This window comes from Gavia stellata, chromosome 3 (genome assembly GCF_030936135.1).
Source record: "Gavia stellata isolate bGavSte3 chromosome 3, bGavSte3.hap2, whole genome shotgun sequence".
Taxonomy (NCBI): domain Eukaryota; kingdom Metazoa; phylum Chordata; class Aves; order Gaviiformes; family Gaviidae; genus Gavia; species Gavia stellata.
In genome coordinates, this window is record NC_082596.1 from 58319552 (window position 1) to 58343005 (window position 23454).

At 40.1% G+C, this 23454-nt stretch overlaps 1 protein-coding gene across 3 annotated transcripts in view; it reads left to right on the top strand.

Annotated features, from left to right (window-relative positions):
- GNAL (G protein subunit alpha L) overlaps window positions 1-23454 on the top strand; it is a 202165-nt gene that overhangs the window by 119337 nt on the left and 59374 nt on the right. For all 3 annotated transcript variants that reach the window (XM_059815746.1, XM_059815747.1, XM_059815749.1), the window contains exon 5: window positions 22519-22616. In XM_059815746.1, coding sequence (XP_059671729.1) covers window positions 22519-22616 — 98 coding nt within the window. The remainder of the gene's footprint in view (window positions 1-22518; window positions 22617-23454) is intronic.

Consider the following 23454-nt stretch of genomic DNA (forward strand, 5'->3'; position numbering starts at 1 on the left):
GGACTTCTTGCCCTGAACTGCGGCACTGTGGCAGAGCCCACCTGGTTCTCCGCACGCCTAGCACCATTAATTAGTCCATTATGGATTTACTTGTGCTCTCTGCATGGAGAGCACGTTGGGCCCCTCCTTGTCTCTCCCTGGTCCATCTGCCTTTGTGCATCAGATGGATTGTATTGGCGTCCCTAGTCCTCAGGATGAGCCTGTGGAGCTACAGCAGTTGATACTAGTTAATAGTATTAACCTGCTTGGTAGCTGGTACAAAATACCTGTTAAATAACTACTCGTAGGCTAGATCTCATCCATATCATAGGAGCTTTAGCAACATGAAAGAAACCAAATGTTCTGGAGGTTGAAAAATGCCCCTGATTTAAAAGTTCAGTGCTGCTTAATTGTGGGACCTAAACCTAAACACATTCCTGAAGAGTGTTTCAAAGAAATTTTTCTTCTCTAAAGGGGGGGAGTGCTGCATCTGATAGAAATTGGAGTACAGTTATGTTCTCCAGGCAATTTCTCAAAGAGGACACATACATATATCTAAGAATATTTTTCTGCAAAATCTGTACTTTAGCTTAAAGAAAAAAAAAAGAAAAGGAAAAACAGACCTGGACAAAAACAGTCATTGCAGTGAACACGTTCCCATCTCAGGTTCTTCTCTCTTCTGGAGGATTTGCTGAGCCAAAGTCAGATGCTTATAAGGTTCTTGCTTCTCCTTCTGCTCTCCTTGTTGGTGACTTCTCCTCCAGAAAGAAGGAATCTTTCCCCCACAGTGCCTGCCTCATTTGCTGTTTCTCTTTGTTACGCATGCTGCCCTTTTCCTCAAATAGCCAGGGAGAAGTTTCTCTTTACAGCTTCTACCCCTTTTGTCAGGCAAGATCCCCAGTTAAGCAATCTTCCACTCCCTGGGATGTTTCAGTGAGAAAAACTGATTTGTCCTTGGCAATAGCTATTTATTTTTGTCCTAGTACTCTGCAGTTGAAGTATTATGATTCTCTTTCATTAGCGTTTTGCCCATAGTTTCTGTGGTATTGGGAATCTGGCTCTAATATATAGAGTTTAATATAAAAAAAATTTCATAAGCAGAACTTGTTTTTCCAAATCATCTCCAAAACCCATTATTGCTACATTTGAAACTTGCTTAGGTAGTTTGTTAGAGTTATTGCATGGAAATTTGCAGGCAAACTCACATTCACTGTGTATTTTATATTTTTTCATAATTTATGTGGCTATAATTGCTTTTTAAAATTTGTATGTTAGTCATCTGGGGATAAATTCGAATGTTGAAGCCTAGTAATCCAATTTAATAAAGTAACTATGGTTTGGTGATATTCTAAGGATATTTTTAGTATTTTTTATTTAGAATTAATATTCCTTGACATATATCTCTGTCTTTCAAATACCCTTGCATCTGCTTGAGGATCCTCTCGTACTCATTTGGAGACAGTGTAGCTGTGGTGGGACACCATGTCAGTGTGAAAGTCTCTCCATATTGAAAAGCTAAAGCTTTTGTGTTTTGGTTGGTTGTTTTTTGGGTTTGGGCAAGGTTTTTGTATTTGCTCTGGTTGGTTGGTTGGTTTTAGAAACATACGCATTTTGCAAGCAGGGTTGAGGGGTTAGTCAGTGACAAGGGACATGGCAGAAATATTCTTAGTTCATATTTGTACTGTTCTTGAGTTGCAAAAACTAACATAAAATCTAGCAGTATACTTAACCTACTCATATGACTATGCTAACAGGGACTTGTATGATTTCTGTCTAGAGAGTTACACAGTTGTTAATCTAAATCACCTCAATGAACAGGTATTTCCAGCAGTGTGCTGTACTTTTGGCAACCTAATTTGCTTATTACAGTCTGTTACTTAACATATACCAAAATAGATGTGGTGTTACAAAAAACATTTTAAAAAGAAATCTTAACAATGGTATCACAAATTCATAGAGTGCATGGTCCAAACTGTTCAGAAAATGAAAAAATAAGATGGAGCACTGGAGCTGGTTGCCCTGATAGAATATTTAATAGTTTTCAGCTAACTGATAGAATAGTTAATAAAATGGATAGCAATACACCAGTTTTCCCTCTTTTTATCATTTCTGCAGTGATCCAGATAACACTAAGACTGCCTGTTTTTTAAAATAATGTGTAAACAAAAGCCTCAAAGATGGAGAAAATAAAATTTATGAAGAAAAGGCAAAAGCACGCTATGTCTGTTTTGGCAAATAATGAAGTTATATGAAGTTATATGCTGGCAAAGATGCATTGGGACTCTGTTTTATGCTTGCCCTGGCTCTCTGAGTGATTTAGGCAAGATATATAATCCCACATAAATTTCACCATCTGAAAAGTCAGTGTGATTTAATATAGAGCTATGACATGCTTCGGTTGCAACTGAAATACTTCGTGACCTGTGCCTAAGAGTCATTTTGGAAGTGCAGACTAGTTTTTCTTACTGTTTATACTTAGTAAAAGCTATGGAAAACAGTTGTTTTCCGTGGGGTATCAGTGTAGAACTTATTACTTAAATAACTTACTAAAAATAGATTATTTTTTTTCATACATCCTAAGAAGTCAAAGTTGTTTTGCGTAGCCAAAGCGAATGAGATCAGTTGTCCCATTATTTGATTTATCTCTGTTAAAGGTTTCGACTCTAAATCAAGTGAAGCATAGTCTGTTCATATGTATGAAGCTACGTTTTCCTTGGGCACTATCAGTGGTGTCCCCATCTCTCTCCTACTTCTCATGCTGGCCCCAGCTGGGTTCCCACCCCAAGACTGAGGCGGGTGGCGAGGGTGTCTTGTGCCGATTGCTGCCCCTCCTGGGGCAGTGGCCCTTGGGAAGGGGGGGCGAGCATTTTCAGGGAGCTGCTCCATATGGCCATTCACCCCGTTGGGTGGGCATGTGCCTCTGGGGAAAGCCAGGAGTGGCCTCTCTGTCATCCTCTGGCTTGGGCATCCCAATGGTTTGGCATGACAGCGTGGGAGCTCCGGGTTAGACAAGAGGTGCCCAGTTTGTTTTACAAGCCATTAGGGGAAAGTCAGTGCATCCACAAATAAAGTGCATACTTTTATTCTAAGACTGCTAAGATGTTAGTGCTGACACTAAATGCTCTGGCTGTGGAAGAGCAGATTGGATGTTGAGACGCAAAGAGGTGTGTTAATCATACGTGTCCTAATTTTAAAAATTTGTTTTATTTCTGTTAAATTTTTATTAAGGTTTGATGAGTAGCAAAATAAGAAAGATGCGGGAAACATTTTCAGATTTCAATGCTTTGTTTTATCTGTTTACTTAATGTTTTAACAAGAGGGCTGGAAGATGGATGTGAATACTTCTATGTTTTATGACATGTAATCTAATGATATGGTCATACAGCAGCTGTTTTCCATGAGGTATGTTAGATAATTTGTAGGTTTTCTAGCTTAGTTCCTGGAAAATTTATCTTTCATTTTGCTAAGAACATTATAAGCACATATCATTATAGTTGCTACATGGGAATACAGTGTGATATAGCAGTAAATTACGTTTGGGAGTTGCTAGTGTGGCTATAAATCTGCAAACAGAAAATTTCCAAGCCAGAGGTTTGACTCTGCGTTTTAGAATGTACCAGATTTATACTGCACTAAAGGAGAGTAATTTTCAATATACGGAAGGATGTTGTAATTGTTGTTAAAGTTGCCATTAGAATTTCTTGATTTAAATTAGTGATCAAATACATAAAGTTCAATAACATTTAAAAATTGGTAACTGTGGATTACGTTTGCAGAGATATATCTTTGAGGACTAAAATTTCTCAAGGACCAATTAAATATAAAATAAAAATTGCAAGATGTAGGACTGATGAGGGAGCTTGATAGATGTCACCACTTCACAGAAAAGTTTAATAACCATTTTGTCCTAGTCACAGGGAGCATAGTGTATGAAAACGTGATACCAATTGAATTTCTTCAGGATTTAAATCCACTTGTATCTCTGAAGTTGAATTCTTATCTACTTGCCAGTGTATTCTGACCAAAGGAGTTTTTCCACCATCATAATCATGCTTTCTCTTTGAATGATGCAATTAAGCTATCAGAAACTCGCTCCTATCAAATATCTGTGTTCACACTAGGTTTTTGCTCTTACACTGCTGCTATTTCGCAGCTGTGAATTTCTCACACACCAATCAGGTGTAATTATTCTAGCAAGACTTCATGATGTACAACTCATCTCTGTCTCCAAGCAAAAAAAACCAGTTTACAGCTTTGCTATAAAAATTCTTGGACTTTTTAATACATAAAAACTCCATTCTTGTGGCTGTTACCTAACAAAAATGCCTATTTTATTTCAAAGATTGCATTTATTTAATGGTATTTCATCATACCTCTGTAGTCCTTTTTGTCCGTAAAAAGGATGAAATTTTTCTGTTGCAATTCTCTTGTCTACAGTCTTTCTAGGAACTTAATGCAATTCTCCTTTTTGAAATGTTTAGTTCATTCGACTTACCTGAAGCTAGTTGACAGGAGACAATGTTTTTGATGAACTATATTAAGTTGGTTCAGTTAGCTCTCTAATCTTTGGCATCTATTTTAGAAAGAGTCTTTATAATTTATATAATTGAAATGTGGCAAATAATACAAAAATATGTATTACGGCTGCCTGTTGTGTTACCAAAAATCTGAAGTGTCTTTTGAATCCTGCTAGCCAGTTTACTTCAGTAGAAGCAGGTATGTTTATCTTGACGCTTGCTTCTAAAGGGAAAACCACTTTTCAGTATTCTCTTGATAATACATATCTTTTAGTTTACCAGCTCGTACCATTAGAAGTATATCTAGTAATGAACCAGACAGTAATTGTGCATTAAGGGACTATCAGTGTTGACTTGTAATTTACCAGTGTATAATAAACAGATATGGTCATAGATCAGTTATTGACAATAGACAACTATGTTTATTTATGCTATTTTAAGGTTTCCTTGCACACCTACATTTTATCTTTATGTGTGCCGGATTCTTTAGCTATTGTTGATCAACTTGGGCAGTATGATTGCCCTCTTGTTTCTACTAGAAATGTAGAAGTAAGGTATTGGTAGATGTCCACAGCAGTCACCATCAACAGAAGTTTAAGACTGCTGTTGTACTAAAATGCTGTTTTAAGAAACCAGCATTTTCGCTAAGTTTTTAATTATTGTTCAGGGGAGACCAGCAGTCTGCTCAGGCTGAGTTGAGGAGACAGTTCTGCCAACCCACTCACGATGAGCAAAACCATGGTACTAGGCCAGTGCCTATTTTCAAGATATTGTTCTGCAGGGCTCAACAGAGTGCAAACAGAGTGCAAAACTGTCCTGAAAATAAGTGGCAATAACTGTCTTTCCTTGAGAAGAAATTGAGGAGGAATCGGGCAGTTCCCCCGGTAGCTGTATTAGCCTTGACACAGCACTAGCATTTAAGCTTCAGCCTATCCCAAAACTAAGTCAGTGCTTGAAAAGCCTTGCCTCATCTGTGGTGTCTGAAGTTGCCGATGGCTATTGGACCCTTGCATAAGAGTTACAGTTTATGTTCTTAAATAATAAAAGCATCAAAATGTTCAAGTTAACTTTAGGGACGCATTGCACCAGGTGCCTGAGAATGCAAAAGCAAAACCTAACCTTGCTGAGATTTGCTGCTGATATGTGGCCTACGTGTGCTGACTGGAGAGCCATTTTGTGTGGGAGACTGTCCACCTCTGAAGGACAGAGCTAAATACTTGGCTGCATGGGTAAACATTAAGAAACTAGAAATTGTACAAATACAGTGCATTGAAGATCCAGTTAATTAAAATACTTGCCTATTCTCTATCAGATTTCAAGACGGTTTCTAAAAAGTCAATGAATGTGTTAGAGAATTAACTTACATTTTTATAATGATTTCTGAGCGACAAAAGTTATAGTTCTATGTAGGGAATGTGGGTGTCCTTTAGTTTTGAATAGAAAAGTCACAAAAATCCGTTACATGGATCATTATTTTCATGTGAAAATCACTCTGATCTTTATCCACATTTAATTATAGTTACTTGTAAAGAAACCTGTGTGAAAAATGAGCACTCTAACAAAAGGATAATAGGCAAAAGGCTTCATTATTTAGTTCCCATTTTAAGTCCAGCATAAATCCAGTTTCAAAGTGTGATCCCATAGAAAGCAAATCCTGAAAGCAAAGGTTTTCAGTGAATTTCCTCATCTTAGAAACTGATTCTGTCATGAGGTTTTCTGTATAAATAGCTTAAAAATGTATATTGAAAGTTTGTGTAATTAAATTGTATTTCATTATAAATAAAATGTGATCTATAAGAGGTAGATAAGAAAGCCACAACTTGAAAACAGAAACAACTGTATATAAGGAAAACATTTATGTTTAACCAAATGTGTCATACACCCAGCGTGACTGATCAAAGAACTGGTTGGAGTCTCCAGTTATCCAAGTCAATACCTTTTGTTTTTCCTGGAAATAAAACAGCTTTTCTTTTTTACACTTAAAATTTTATTGTTTGCTTTAAATGTAGATATTCTCCAGATACATTGAACTATTTCATAGTGTTAAGGTTGGGACTTGCTACAACTGATAAAGAATTTAGCTTCTGGTATTTACATACATTTTCTGGTTTAACTGCAGAAAAGGTCTTTGATGGAAATAATGAAGGCGGCTCTTTCCCTCACTAGTGAAATGCATTTCAACTTGGAAAATGAAAAAAGCTATGGATCAATAAACAATGCATCAGTGGGCATGTAGAGAGGAAAAGAACGTTGGGGTGTATTTGTTTGTTTAATTAAAAGTAACTACTGGTGATTTTACTACCTTTAGCTCTCAAAAGTTTATGGTTGCTTAAAGGCTGTACTCTACAATGCACCTGCTCCTAGTATCCTTCAAGGAGATATTTAAAGAATCATGAAAAGCCTGTATGCATTCGTAGCCTAGCCATATCTTCTCTTTCAATCATTCACAGGAAGCAAGACATCTGAAAAAACTGCTTGTGGAATGGAGTTTCCCCTAGAAATTTAGAGTGATTGCTGCTGGAAGAAGTTATTTCTGTTTTATTTTAGAGTTGTTTGGTCGGTGTTTGTAACAGAAAGCAACGAAAGTCCATGCCTCAATCGACAGCCCAGCTCAAGTGCATCTACTCCAGTGCACACAGCATCGGCAGCAAACAGGAGCTGGAAGCCGTTGTGCAGCAGGACAGCTATGACGTAGTTGCCATCACAGAAACATGGTGGGACGACTCACATGACTAGGGTGCTGCAATGGATGGCTATAAGCTCTTCAGGAGGGGTAGGCAAGGAAGGAGAGGCAGTGGGGTGGCTCTGTATGTTAGGGAGTGTTTTGATTGTATAGAGCTCAATGATTGTGACGACAAGGTTGAATGCTTATGGGTAAGAATGAGGGGGAGGCTAACAAGGCAGATATCCTGCTGGGTGTCTGTTATAGACCACCCAACCAGGACAAAGAAGCCAACAAAGCGTTCTACAAGCGACTGGCAGAAGTCTCACAGTCACAAGCCCTTGTTCTTGTGGGGAACTTCAACTTACCAGACGTCTGCTGGAAATATAACACAGCCGAGAGGAAACAGTCCTGGAGGTTCCTGGAGTGTGTGGAAGATAACTTCCTGACGCAGCTGGCAAGGGAGCCTACCAGGGGAGGTGCCCTGCTTGACCTGCTGTTTATGAACAGAGAGGGTCTGGTGGGAGAAGTGAAGGTCGGAGGCCATCTTGGGTTTAGTGACCACGAAATGATAGAATTCTCCATTCTTGGCGAAGTAAGGAGGGGGGTCAGCAATACCACTACGATGGACTTCCAGAGGGCAGAGTTTGGCCTGTTCAGGACACCGGTTGAGAGGGGCCCTCGGGAGACGGTCCTGAAGGGCAAAGGGGCCCAGGAAGGCTGGACCTTCTTCAAGAAGGAAATCTTAAAGGTGCAGGAGCAGGCAGTCCCCATGTGCCGTAAGAAGAGCCGGCGGGGAAGACGACCGGCCTGGCTGAACAAGGAGCTTTTGCTGGGAGTCAGGATAAAAAGGAGATTTTATCACCTTTGGAAGAAGGGGCAGGCAGCTGAGGAAGAATACAAGGACCCCGTTAGGTCGTGCAGAGATGGAATTAGAAAGGCGAAAGCCCAGCTAGAGCTCAGTCTGACCACGGTCGTAAGGGATAACAAAAAATGTTTTACAAATACATTCAGAACAAAAAGAGAGCCAAGGAGAATCTCCATCTTTTACTGGATGTGGGGGGGAACATCCATCACAAAGGATGAGGAAAAGGCTGAGGTACTTGATTCCTTCTTTGCCTCAGTCTTAATAGCCAGAACAGGTATCCTCAGGGTATTCAGTCCCCTGAGCTGGAAGACAAGGATGGAGAGCAAAATAAACTCTGTGATCCAGGAGGAAGCAGTTAATGATCTGCTGTGCCACCTGGACACTCACAAGTCTATGGGGCCTGATGGCATCCACCCAAGGGTGCTGAGGGAGCTGGCAGAAGAGCTCACCAAGCCACTTCCCATCATTTACCAGCAGTCCTGGCTAACCGGGGAGGTCCCAGATGACTGGAGGTTAGCAAATGTGACACCCGTCTTCAAGAAGGGCCAGAAGGGGGATCTGGGGAACTACAGGCCTGTCAGCCTGACCTTGGTACCGGGGAATATTATGGAGAGGTTCATCTTGAGGGCGCTCACAGGGCACGTGCAGGACAACCAAGGGATCAGGCCCAGCCAGCACGGGTTCATGGAAGACAGGTCCTGCTTGACCAACCTGATCTCCTTCTATGACCAGGTGACCCGCCCAGTGGATGAGGGAAAGGCTGTGGATGTTGTCTACCTGGACTTTAGTAAAGCCTTCGACACTGTCTCCCACAGTATTCTCCTGGAGAAGCTGGCGAATCGTGGCTTAGGCAGGTGCACTCTTCGCTGGGTAAAAAACTGGCTGGACAGCTGAGCCCAGAGAGTCGTGGTGAATGGAGCGAACGAAGTCCAGTTGGTGGCTGCTCACAAGCGGAGTCCCCCAGGGCTCAGTTTTGGGGCCGGTCTTGTTTAATATATTTATCGATGGTCTGGATGAGGGGATTGAGTGCTCCCTCAGCAAGTTTGCAGACGACACCAAGTTGGGTGGGAGTGTTGATCTGCTCGAGGGTAGGAAGGCTCTGCAGAGGGATCTGGACAGGCTGGGTCGATGGGCCCAGGCCAATTGTATGAGTTTTAACAAGGCCAAGTGCCGGGTCCTGCACTTGGGTCACAACAACCCCAGGCAACGCTACAGGCTTGGGGACGAGTGGCTGGAAAGCTGCCCCGCAGAAAAGGACCTGGGGGTGTTGATTGACAGCCGGCTGAAGATGAGCCAGCAGTGTGCCCAGGTGGCCAAGAAGGCCAACGGCATCCTGGCCTGTATCAGAAACAGTGTGGCCAGCAGGACTAGGGAGGTGATTGTCCCTCTGTACTCGGCGCTGGTGAGGCCACACCTCGAATACTGTGTTCAGTTTTGGGCCCCTCACTACAAGAAGGACATTGAGGTGCTGGAGCGTGTCCAGAGAAGGGCGACGAAGCTGGTGAGGGGTCTGGAGCACAAGTCTTATGAGGAGCGGCTGAGGGAACTGGGGTTGTTCAGCCTGGAGAAGAGGAGGCTGAGGGGAGACCTCATCGCTCTCTACAATTACCTGAAAGGAGGTTGCAGAGAGGTGGGTGTTGGTCTCTTCTCCCGAGTGACAATGGACAGGACAAGAGGAAATGGCCTCAAGTTGCACCAGGGGAGGTTCAGGCTGGATATTGGGAAAAATTTCGTTACTGAGAGTGTGGTGAGACACTGGAACAGGCTGCCCAGGGAAGTGGTGGAGTCACCCTCACTGGAGGTGTTCAGGGAACGTGTGGACGAGGCATTGTGGGACATGGTTTAATGGGCATGGTGGTGTTAGTTGATGGTTGGACTTGATGATCTTACAGGTCTTTTCCAACCTTTGTGATTCTGTGAATTGCCTTTGCATTGTTTCAAGGCCTTGCTCACAATTTGCACATATCTATCTGAGGCTTTCTCTCCAGATCTAGCTGAATTAAGTTAGTTCACATTTTTCTTCTGACAGGTATAACATCCGGTAGCCCATTTTTGTCATGTACAACCAACCATCTTGCGTGGAGGTTGCTGGTAGCCCTGTGGTGGCCCTGACGAGCTCTATCGCATGAGTAGTATCTGAAGGAAGCTGAGGGAGAAGGTGCAGGGAGTCTTCTTGGGGCCTTGCATGGTGGTCTCACCTCAGTTGATGCAGGTTAAGCGGGGGTCCAATGTCAATGACTTCAAACTCACTAGTTCTGTGGTTTACTTCAGTAGGCAATACTTCAGTTGGTGGCAGTTTGATTTTAATTAATCTGAAGAAATATATTTCCTACCATTTCTGAGACAAGCAGGAATCATTTGTCTCTGTTTAAGGAGCTCTGGCAATATTTACCTTTTAAACTGAGGGAATTACCTGTTTTTGTTATTTCACAATTCAATTATTTTATCTCATGTCCATGCTTCAACATCATGCACTGAGATTCATAAACAGTCCTTTGGCAGTCACAAGACAATAATCATCTGTTTACAATATTGATCAGCAGCTTTCATGTTAGATTGCATTTGTAATGAGGAATAATCCTGCAGCAAATAGTAAATAAAAGACTGGGATAGAAGGGGAAAAGCTAGCTTAGGCTATATAAAGTAGTTTTTTCAGGTACCCTGGAAATGTCTGCATCCCAATAAGCTGGACCCCCTTAACAGCTTCCAGCTCTGAAATTCCAACAGAATTGCCCATCCATAAGTTGTTTGTTGTCTCTGGTCATCTATATTCATAAAGATAGAGATTTCTGTTCCTACAGATACAGATTTCTGTTGACTTCCAGGCAGTTTCTGAGTTGCAAGAATATTTATGGGCTAATAAAAAATACTTAGGTTCTGATGCCTCAGCAATTTCATTTGTTACTATATGTACATTCTTTCTATTCTATGCGTAATAGGATGTTATAATCTTAGTTCTTCAAAATGACGTACTTTGCATAATGGAAATTAAGAACTAAACACTAGGAATTAAAATCTTACTTTTCTGAAGTCACTAGCTAAATTCCTTCAGAATGAGTCTGAAAAGGTTGATTTCTGGAGATCATCAGCACTAGATTCATTGGCTGGCATTAGGAGAATGTTGAAAATTATATAAAGTGGGACCAAGCTGTAGTTAAGAATCTGTGTTACTTTTCAGAGCTTTATTAAGACACCTTAGTCTTACTGACTAATGAGATGCAGTGGTTCTGCATATATAACAGTTGTGAGCACATGCCTTCCAACGATGGGGTTCCTTTAAAGTATATTACTTTCAGATAGTCAAAATTACTAGTTCCTGCAGTTGTATCCACAGTCTTTTCCCAGAATAGCTCTTAAAGGCAACTGCCATCAGACAGAAAAGACAAAAAGTTTTTCCTTTGGAGTCCTTATTCATGTACTTATATCTACATTTGTAGTTGTTAATTTCCAAAAATCTATTTGCTGAAACTCAATTTAGTTTAGTCACAGAGGTATAATAAAGACTTGTATTTCCTTTTCCTACTGTTACAAATACTTCAGAATGAGTAAGTTACTATGTTGAAGCTAGTCTGGTTTTTGCACATGGATGAGGACAGAAAAAAGTGTGAAAGAAGAGAGATAAAGTTGAAGAATTTAGGTAAAACTTGTGCAGAGGAGTAGGATGCTAAATAGATCTGGCAGCAGCAGGCTGACTTTTCCATTACTTTCTGATTTAATTATCAGAGTTGCTTAAATTGTGGATGCTGCCTGTTAGTCACATGATGTTGCCAGCATTTATTTCCGAATCAAATCTATAAAAGGAAATGAGAGTTCTCGGTCCTTGCAAACCACTTGTCTGGTAGGAAATCACTTACAAATAATAAAGTGCGTACTAGAGCATGAAATAGTTCCTTCATGTTTGACCTTCAAAACTGGTTAAAGGAAAACAGTTGAAGCTGCGAGTAGTAGAAACTTTTCGTACTGTAAGAATTACAAGCTGCAGGCTTGTGTTTTTGCAGCTCGCTCAATCGTTGTCTTCACTATGAAACTCTATTTACAGAAGCAGCAGGGGTTCCCTATGGACAGGAGCAGGAGAACTGCCTGGGTACGGGGGAGAGCCATGTCCGTCAGCTTTGTACTCCACTGGTCTGACTTCATTGGGGGTATCCCCACCATCTGAGTAATGAAAACAGAGGCAGACTTGTAAGAAGGGCTGAGAGCACCAGCGGAGTAACTTACTTATGAGTCAAGTTCTCATCATCAAAAAGTGACAAAGTGCACATTTAGCTTCAAAGCAGCAGACAAGAATTAACTGCATGATTTTCACTACTCAGTGAAATAATAACCCAACAGAGGATCCCAATTTTTTTGTACTGATTTGTGCCGAAGTGCACCGTGGCATGGAAAAGACAACTGCCTTACTATACAGCTAATAAAAAAATGTGATCTGATACAATACTACTCGAGGTTTAAAACCGTAGGGGATTCAGATCCAACTCTGCCATGTCACAGCATGTAAGTTGTTGTTATTATTGGCTTGTGATTTGGAAAAAAAAATTGGTAATGTTTCCTGCCATGAAATGCTTAAAGTTTATCAATTTATAATACATGTCTTATAGCAGTACTTCTCACTTCCATAACAGTCCCTTCATTGGGGATTGCAGAGTGGTTTGTACATATTCACTGACTGGACGTTACATTGACTTACAAGAAAATGAAGTACGGTATTTGTTGCAGTTTGTTACACAGAGGCCCAGGAGTTAAACGATTGCAGAACGAGAAGCAATAGCAGAACTGCTGTGGGTTGATTTGCCGTCCTCTACTCTGAATGGACTCCACTCTGTCTAGTCTTGCCTGATTAGATAAAGATTCAAATTTTGACATACAGAATCTGTACTCTTTCGCAGTGCCATTATTGCTTTTGATAAACTAACAGTAAGCGAACAGCTCCCAGTACAGGTGACACCCGGACTATGTGTTTTTCTGTAATTTTTCCAGTCTGAAAGCTCAGTGCTCTACAAGGACAACTGTGTAATCAGCATCTAGATCACAGGTATAAACCACCTGCTACCAAATTTTGTGAAGTCATGACATACATGACATGACATTTCTGATACTTCTGTTTGGTCAGTACCATAAAGTTTTGTATGTTGTTCAACACTTGCAGATTTATCTCGTGCTTTGTCATCATCTGTTGTCCACAAAAAATTCTCCTTGAGGGAATTATAACAATACTTATCTTTTTCTTTTCACAAGTGGTGCAGAAATGCAAAGGGCAGCAGTGTTGCAGGATTGTGTAACACACCTGTAATTACTTTTACAAATAATTTGAGAGGTGGTTTTTTTAAATGAAGAGCTTTATGCACATTCAGGGAGAGGTTCTAACAAAACCAAAATACCTTCAAGGAAGAGAATGCGCATGAGCTTTGCGTCCTCACCAAAATACCTTCAAGGAAGAGAATGCGCATGAGCTTTGCATCCTCGGCACAACACGTTTTTTTAGGCACTATGTACAGTAAGTAATTTGCTTAAATTATTTCTCCTGTTTTCCTTAGCAGAGAGCCTGATGGCCCCCTCAAAATAGCAGGTAGGCAGCAGCGTTCAAGGATGTGTGATGGCAGACTGAAAGTTGAAATACACAATTAAAACGGAAACTAGAAGACTGAATCCGGTTTTTGTTTAAGTATGATAAAAGCTTCACTGTCTAGCTCAGGAAAAAAAGCCACTATTTAATAAGTAGTGAAGAAAAAACATGGAACTGCTCTTTGACTTACAATGCATTTTTATCTTCCCAGCCTATCTTATCCACAGCGCTGGCCCCAAAATATTGTGAAAGCACAAAATTACTGTTTTATTTTGGTTTTGCTAGTACGATCTAAAGAACTTTCAGACCTTTTTTTTGGTGTTTGACATGTATGAGTTTGAAAAGTGTATTAAAATATTTCTCAAACTTTGTAGATGAGTTCTGTGGTCTACGAAAGTGAACTTGTTGATTTCTATAAAATAAGATGGCAGATGGAACATGCTTCTAGCAGGCAGAAATAGAACTGCTAAGGCAATCAGCCTGATACCTTAACTGTACACACTTCTTGGAAATGTAGTGTAGAGTAAGAGCTTAAAAGTCAAGTCACAAAAATAGTTCAAGAAAGGGACGTAGAATGTACTGTGCTGGTTGCACTCCTGGTTTTTGAACGTTGTCAACGAGCTCCACAGTTCATGTGTTTTGTCTAGATGCGGTGTCATGTGGTAGCTATGTGAAAATGGTGTTTTTATACCTTTATAAATGCTGTTTGTTTCCCTAGCTTCTTTCCTTACACTTACAAGTTGGATAAGATTATCCTAGGAGTTAAGAAACTAATTTTGTTTTCTTGGAACATAAGATGCCCTGACACAAGTGTGTTTTCTGAAGGTCGTATTTACCATCCTCCCATGTTCGGTTCTAATGAACTGAGGTTACACTTACTGCAGACTGATCGTGCTTCAAGGCTGTTGCCTCCAGCCTAATAAAGGCAAAACAAGTCCAATGAACAGGGAGAGAAGGTAGATCTGGATGTATTATTCTGTTAACTCTCTTTGATAGATCCAAAGTTAGGTTTTGGAGGAGGGTTAGAGGCCAAGCTGCTGCTTTGCCTATCAGAATGAGTCACTAACTAGCAAAGTAATTGCATTGGTTATTGCACACCCACAAATTACAACAGAAAATACCTTGCAGGGCGTGGAGGTTGTACTTTTCCTAAAACATTCTGTATAATTAATCTACCGTAAGTGCTGGTGCTTTAGAAACATCTGAACCCTACTTCTAAGCATGGTCCTTGCGTGGCGGTTGACCACTCCTACGTGGTTTCAGTGTTTCTCATGCTATTGCTTGGGTGCTAATGAAGGTTTTGACACCACTGCTGTTGAAAAAATTCAAGTCATGTATTCTGCTTTTGTTTTTAAATTGTAACTCTGTTTGTCTGTCTTTGTTGCGGGCACTAGGAGTTTGAGCAGCTGCATTTTGTATACCTACAGCAAAACAGCTCCCTTGTTGGGCAGAACATTTCATAAAGGATTAAGAAATGGAGCTGGCTGAGCCATAGGGGACACTTTTGTCTCATAAACAAGAGGCTGATTATCAGGAGACTGTACTTGTTTGTGGAAGAGGTAACTGAGCAGGCTTCCTTCTCTCTTGGGTGTCTTACCTGGTACTTTACCCCGTAATTTCTGCATTAAGTCCATGCAAAAATTTTTGTTCCTACAGCTTACAGTTGCACTCAGTAGATGTTTGGGGGTGAAGAGTATTTTTAATAGAAAATTAGTTGCTACACTTGGCACAAGCAAACCAGTAATAATTGAAGGCACTGGGGCAAATTGTTGCTCACTGACTATTCTGGATTTCTTGTAACATCACCTTTACAACCACTTACAACATCAGTTTACAACCACCGCAGTTAAACACTGGCATAAGATTCAAGTTTAAAGTCAGGCTCTCAAAATTAAGATTGCCTATGCAACACCTCTATATACAAGATTATGCAGATAGCTTTTTAGTTTTTTTTTTTTCCTGTAAGGCTCTGAGTCTTGCATTGCAGAGAAAAGCCCAGACAATGGAAAATAAATACGATACAAAAAATTGCAATAAAAGGTTGTTCGTTTGACTTAAATTCATCTCCCTATTGCCTACTTGATTTGTTGCATAGAGTAGAAGTAATTTTTTTTTTAATTTTCATCATTCACACTGAAGCCCCAGGTATTATTCCCTCAAGTTTATTCACTCAGTAAGTTTGTATTAATCGCTTTTATTATATGTTATTTATAGTATTACTATACATTCTTAAAACAAAAAGTGGATGATCTATTCTTCACTGCATACTAAAAAATCTTAGCTGTTGGCTTATATTATGTTGAGCTGCCATGTATATCTTATAGAAAAATAATCATATGTGATTTAAAGGCTTTGAGAGATTAAGAAACTACTAGGTATAGTAGTACTATCATATTTGGAGATTTAGAGATACTTATGTAGGGTAAGCATGATGGTAGACTGTAGAAATACCCAATGTACTGGGATGTGTTGGTAGTCTCCACAGGGAAAAGTGGTTTTCTTCCTTTGACCAGATTTGTAGCTCTCTAACTATTATATTGGTCATTATGTTTAGAAACAGAGATTTTTCTCGGTTGTTTTTTTTCCCCCCTTCATTCTTAGCAGTTATGTTGTAGAAAAAGTTAAATTTAAAGCAGAACCAGTCACAACAGCAATGTTGGGAAGGTTTGTCTCTGATTCCAAATGCACAAGTCTTGAACTAATGAGAAAATTAATATCAAGAAAAAAACAGAACCTAATGGATACAGGAGTGGAACTCTTAACTTTAAATTGCCCTAATCTTAGTCTAAGTATCCGAGAACTGTTTGCAGCGAGTAGAGACTGTAGAGGCTTGCAAGAGACTCCTGGAGCCACAAAAGTAGCTTTTGATTTTTCCTGTTAAATGCAACTTTTACTTGGCTGAAATATAAAGTTTTTAAAATTGCCATTCTTCCATTACTTTACATGGCTTATGCTACAAAACCCAACAGAATACCAATACGCTAATCTGATTTGTGGCATCTGTAGCAGCCAGTGTGGCAGCAGCCTCCCCTTCGCAGCCGCAAAGCTTTCTGGAGCATGAGGGGGGAGCTCAGCTGAGTTTCCCTTCGCCCAGGATGCTGTCCCTCTGGTCATCCTCCAGGCACCGTGTGGAAAAGGGCTTCCTCACAGCTCTCGGGGGAAGTGGAGAAAGTGTTAGGTTAGAGTCCTTCCTCCTAGTCATCTCTCCCAGGCCATGTTGCTGCCCATCCTCCCCCGTAACAGCACAGCATCCTGCTGCTTGCTGTTGCTGCCACGCTCAGCAGCTTGGGCTGCATGCTGATGGATCTGGTTCAGTTTTAACCTCGGATGTGGTACACAGAAAAGGATGCTTAAAAGGATATTGTTTGGATTGCGCAGTCAAACATGCCACACTTAGAAAACCCTGGAGGTAGTTTGCCTATGCAACCTTAATTTGACTCCACTGGGTGTCATCCTTATGGTATTACAGTGTTACCCATCAGTTGTCACTTTTTTATTCCACAAAACTATTCCATAGCTGAGTGGATGGGAGACTAGGACTGCCTGTATACCCCGTGCCCTGTGCATTGGGAAGTACAAGGTGGGTACACCCCACTCAGTAGGAAGGCACGTATCTCCCTTCCCGTACCTTCCTTCCCGTATGAATTCTGTGCATCATCTTGTGCTGCAGTCGCCATTGGGAGTTCGGGAGGTGTTAGGGTGGGAATTTTTAATGCATTGTTTGGTTAGGTACGTGAGAGAAGAAGTAGTAACTGAAATCAAAATAGAAGTGACGACTTCATTTCACACCCACAGTGGCAGAACTATGAAAATGTGTAACGTTTGCCAGTTCTTTAAATGGTCGTCAGGCTAATCAAATGGGTTTAATCTGTGTTTTAGATGAGAAATTGCCTTACAGTCCTTAATCTTAGGACAATAAGAGCATGAATTTTGGCTTGAGGGAGATTGATCTTATTTCACATTGACCTAAGCAGCAGGTTTACAATATATTAACAGAACAAATACACGGAATAGAAAATACAGTGGAGTCTTCCACATGCCAGTTTCTGGGAGGCTGAAAGGTGACATCAGGATAGCTATTAAATGTATGCTCCATCTGGAAAGAAGACAGAAAGGAATCTTAATAGAATAAAAATTGTATTCCTGACCTAACGTGAACTTTTGTGGTTTGTAAAGCAATTAGTTTCCAATTTGTTTGTGAAGATATGTCATTGTTTAATCGTTGCTAATATTTATTCCCAATTTAGGCAGCTGAAAAGTGAAACAAGTCCATTTTTTAGCTACTTAAAAATTTTTTATAGGAGCTGTAAGGGGGAGGAGGTTTCTAAGGTAACCTACCAATAAATAAGTTTATTTCCAAAATAAGGAAAATTAAATTTCAAGAACATGCTGTAACTTCTAGTAGGACAAAGTTGAAAAACAGTGCTTTGAGACTTAGCTGTAGTGCATCTGCGTTTGTTATCTGTATTGGTTTCTTGGAATGTTTTGTATAGGATGTGTGTATTTGTATAGAATGGGTTTTTTTCAACCTAAAAATGTTACCTTGGGATAGGTGAGTAAATATATTTCTACAAGACCTTTTTAAAATGTAGTAAAAATACAATACTGTTTACATCAGTGATATCCGCTCAAGGTGTTTCTACATTTATGTATATCTGGGGAAAAAAAGGAATCATAACCTGTTTATGTCATTTCATGATTTTTAGATGATGCATGAATATTTATGTATCACAAAAATTATCTGCTAGTGAAAAGGATGCTCAGGAATGCGGGGCTGAGGTTTTTTTATTATCTCAGGAGGAGTGGAAAATTTCCAGATAATTTTATATTAGTAAATATTTGAGATGTTATGTGTCACATCTTCAGTTTGATCACATCAAAACTTTGGTATTGTACCGTCTAATGATCGCTATGAATTCTTAAGTAACTGGTATAAATTAATGTGTGTGAAGTAAAAAGTACCTGGAATTCATGAGAACTGAGGCATCATCATTTACTTCTCTAATGCTCTAATTAAAATACTACATCAAAAAATATATTAATGGGTGTATTTTATATGTATATTAATAGGTGCAAATATTTGTATACCTCTGTACCTAAGGAAGAGTTTGGATGAAACAGCTCTGTTCTGTTTGGTGTTCATAGACGTGTCATGATGTAGGTGTTTTTCTGCTTTCAGGCGTAGTACATTATTCCTAGTTCTCTTCAGTATACTTAATATTTTTAGTAGATTTCGGTGACTTTGATCTGATAGAGGTCAGCTGCATGTGCTTGCAAACCAAGTGTATCAGATGCCCTTAGTGATTTTCCATGTCCCTGTTTTCTCCTGTCGCAGTTGACATGTCTTAAAGGACCTGGCTCGTGACTTTCAAGAACTTCTGAATAGACACTTTCCAGAAGTCAGACCCTTAAGAAAGTTTTAGTTTGGCCATCTCAGAACGTAAGCTGCTAAGGTCACAACTTACTCTTAGAATCTTATTTGTGTTGTACTGACCTAAGGTAATGTCAGAAACATTAACTGAAAAGTTTTAGCCCACCTTTCTTTATCAGCTGATCCAAATCTGAATTCTCTGTCCTTTGAATTACCCTGGCTCTTCCGCACGACAGGCATTGCCTAATGTGGCTGCCGCCCCAAGGATACTGCAGCCCCAAGAGCAGGTGCTGCAGGGCAGGCTTTGCCCAAAGCCTGCACCTCCTTTAGCTCGCCAGTGCCTGCTTGCCAACAAGCTGGCCATGATGTGGCCGTGCCGGGAGGAAGAGGTGACAAGCATTAGGGTCTATAGGAATGCGTCATGGGGATTGAGGATCAGGGAGCGGTTGCTGGAAGGCCAGTTGGGCAAAGGGGCTTGGTTGCAGAGGTTGAAGCTAACGTGGTGACTGCTGTCTGGATGTTGTCCCGCAATGGAGAGTAGGTTGGGATCTAGACATGTTTGGCATGTGTGAGCAGGATCCTCTCATGTGCTTTATAGTGTGCAATGGGAGCTTCAGCAGTTGAGGAGAAAAAATACTGAAGAACTTAAAGCAGACGAGAACGGGGTTAAAAACAAGTGTGAAAAGTTGGATCATGGTACTTGGTGTCTTGAAATGAAGCAGGATTTTTCTGGAAGGCTTTAGTCACCTGGGAAAGAAGGATCGGGTAGCTGTGTGGGAGGCAATTTGCAGGCAAGTGTACTCCTCTGCAGTAGATCGGTACATTTTAATGAGGTAAGTATATTTGCTCCGTTTTATAGGATTTGCTTTGGACTAGAAGTCTGGAAGTCGTTTTAAATAGACTGCTTTGAGGTATAATGGTCAGGTGGAAATATTTGAAGCATGTAATATGGAAACCCTGTATTTACAACATATTTGTAGGGTCTCAGAAGCTGAGCTGAAAAGATTGCCTCTTTTCCAGACGAGATTTTTAAGAGTAAATAAAGCTTATACAGAGGATGTAAAAACAGAATTGAAGTTAGAAACTGCTGTAGCTATGCAATTTTATTTATTTATTTATTTGCTTATTTATTTGCATCTGCAGCCATCTCTCAATCCATCCCACCCCGCAGGAAAGGAAGCTTTTACACTGGTGTCCTCCTCTTCCCATCCCCTTCCCATAGGCTGTGTGGGGCTGAACGGGGCCATTTTTTAGATGCAGGTTCCCCTCAGAGATGGCTTTCCGGATGGGTGGGAATTCCCAGCCGCCAACGGCGAGGAGGGGAGGGTGGGCACGTGTGCTCAGCCCCCGCGCCTGCAGCAGCAAGTGCCTGCAGGAGGGAGGGCTGAGGTTGTACACTGCTGTACGTGCATCCATCGAAGGGGGTGGGGGAGCTGGGTCCTTTTGTCTCAGGACCCTGATGCTTAGCCAGAGCTCACTCTTTCCATTGAGAAGGCAATGCCTTTCTTTGGACAAAGATGCCAGCAAGTGACATGCATTCAGCTGATGCCCTAAATATCAACCAAGCATAACCTTCAAGTTTGAGGAATGTTCCATGTTTTCTGGTATTCATCATTTTGACTTTTCCAGTTCTTTCGTTTTCTTGTAGTCGTGCTTTCTGTTATGTGTGTCCACTTTCTCCTTCTACTTATTTAGTTTGATATCTTGTCCTTTCTTAGGCATGTTTTTGCTTTCCTTATTGAGCATGTTTTTGCTTTCCTTCTGCTGTAGAAACAGAGAGTTTATAATTGCCGTAGCGTAACTTCAAAAGGTAGATCTGCAGTGTTTTAAACAATCATTACATAAGTCGTTAAAATAACAAAGACAAAATAAACATGTCCTCAGGATGGTGAAGAAGTAAAATCCAAGGGCAGTATAAGCATCTGCCAATCTCTCAGTGTTGCTTCCTCTCTTCTTCCAAGACTTTCTGCGAAAGTCTTTCACACCTGCTTTAACGTCTCCTTTTCTCTGAAGTTTTGAGAACTTCTTAAGGAATGAATTTATATCTCTCTCTACATTGTGCACAATATACTTGAAAGAAAAAAGCATTCCTGGGGTTATTCAGGACCTATGTAGCCATTTTTAAAGCTTAACTAAATAATTTTCGATACTAGTTTGTTCTGAAAATCTTGTCTTGCGTTTTGCCTCTCCCTGAAAATGTTACCAGCAAGTCGTAGGCAGTTGCTGAGGAGCGGAGTGTCACCTTCTGGGACACCTCACAGGGGTGGCGTGCAAGGTTGGGAAACCCATACAGAGTAAAAGTGAACGTAAGGTGCTGCCAAGATCACTCACTATGAACTTTGTCTTTTGAGAGAAGTTTTTAATCCTGAAAAGCTGTCAGGACGGACTGGCAAACAATTTCAGAAAGTTTTAGAATTCAAATATTTACACAAATTTGTGACAGAATTATGAAGTGAATAGTGGTATTACACCCATTTTACACAGAGACAATTGAAATGTGGAAAAGCCATTCGTTAGGTTTCACAAATTTATGACTGACCAAATGGCTCTGATGATGTAGTAGCCATGTTGAGGTGTTAAGAGATTACAAACAACTTCTGTGTTTAAGCTGATATACTACTTTAACAATTTGATTTGAGGGAGGAAAGACTCAGTGATATAATGAAGGAAATATTAATTTGTCTAACCATTCTTCGTTTGATTTTAGAAAGCTTTAGCTGGAAAAGCTCAGTTACAGTTTGACTTACCAGCAATGATATAACATAAAATGGACTCCCGGCTTTAAAACAAGCTGGAACGTGTGATGCTTTATGGCAGGAGCTGGAGGAGTGGAGGAGCCGGCAGGCAGGGTTGGACCTACCGCTCTGCAGGTGTACGTTTGATACAATGGAGCTATGGCTTCACTGTCACCAAGGATGGCTTTGATTCCTCTTTCAAATAATTCTGAAATAAACTTGTCAGCAGATATTTCTGGATTGGGATGCTTGGGATAGCAGCTAGGAAAATACATTGTGCCAGGCGGCTGCTTGGAGGAAGCGGTGTTGAGCAAAGACTCTGAAAGTCTTGCAAGCAAATTGTTATGTTGCATGAGAAAACACAAAGCAGCAGAAAGTTGTGTTTTTCAGGAAAAAAAAATTACACAATCTTTTTAAAGTTACAGACTGGTTCTTTCTCTGAGAAGCTAATGCTTAGAAGCTGAGCAGCTTTTTGCATCACTTTTATGCCTTTTCCATGACAGAAGCATAAATTCAGTTAAAAATTAAGTTTGCATGCTTCTAGGTAACATTCGTACTTACAGTAATTTTTATATATGGACTGGTATAAATTTTGAAGAAAGTCTTCATTACATATCATGTACCGGAAACTGTCAGCAGCCATGTTTGGTATATTTTACTGCAATTTTGCTAATAAATGTTTTTTGCTTTTCTTCTTTAAAGGTGTAATCTATCATTGTGCAAAAGTATAAAGAAAGAAGGTTGGAGGGAGGGAGCAACACATAGACTGGGGATTGAAAAGACTGAGAAATGTTCTCTTACTTACTGTATTTCCAATTTTCAGGAATTCTTTGAACATGCAAAAAAGCTCTGGGATGATGAGGGCGTAAAGGCATGCTTCGAGAGGTCGAACGAATATCAACTGATTGACTGTGCACAGTAGTAAGTATTTATTTTTATGGAATTAATAGCCAAGAATGTAACCATTTATAACAAGTTAGAAAATATATTTTTATTAGCAAGATCTGGGGGTTTTGCAATGCAGCAATTAACATTTTAATTCTCTGTATAGGCTGAGCATGTATAGCAAAAGTAATTGATGGTTTTATCATAGTTTGCCGTTAGTATACAACTAAATATTTAACAGCTAATAAAGATTAGTATGAAAAAATCAAATTTAAATAATTTTAAGTATCTTTATTCCATTTAAAATATATTTACATAAAATCATTTCAGTAGTAACTATTAAGTTTAAAAAATGTATAGCCAATCTAAGGAACATGCTTTGTTTTAAAGTCCGAGACCCAGACAGCACTGAAATTGCTCTGTATTTTCACATTCCATTAAAGCTTCTGAGATTATTACCTAAGCGGATGCATACCTGCATTACTAATATATTTAATGATAAGCAGTATTGAATTAAAGGTAGTAGTACATTTGGTATTCTGTCCTTCATATACATCAAGTGAAGCGGTACGTGTGTGCATAACACAGTCATAATCCTTAAACGGGTTCATCTGATTGGAAATGTTCTGAAAAGAGACGTGTAGTAGAGTGTGAAGGTGCAAATCATAAATACATAGCACATTGATGAAAACAGATTAATCAGGAAATAGTACATTAACATGCCAGGGCTGCAAAACTCAGCAGTCCTCCATAATAACCCAGCTCTGAATTAGACTTTGACCAAAAGTATACATTTCATGTGAACTGCTATTGCAAAAATGTATACTCTTACCGTTGCTATGTGATTTAGGGTTTTCAGAGAACACACTCTAGT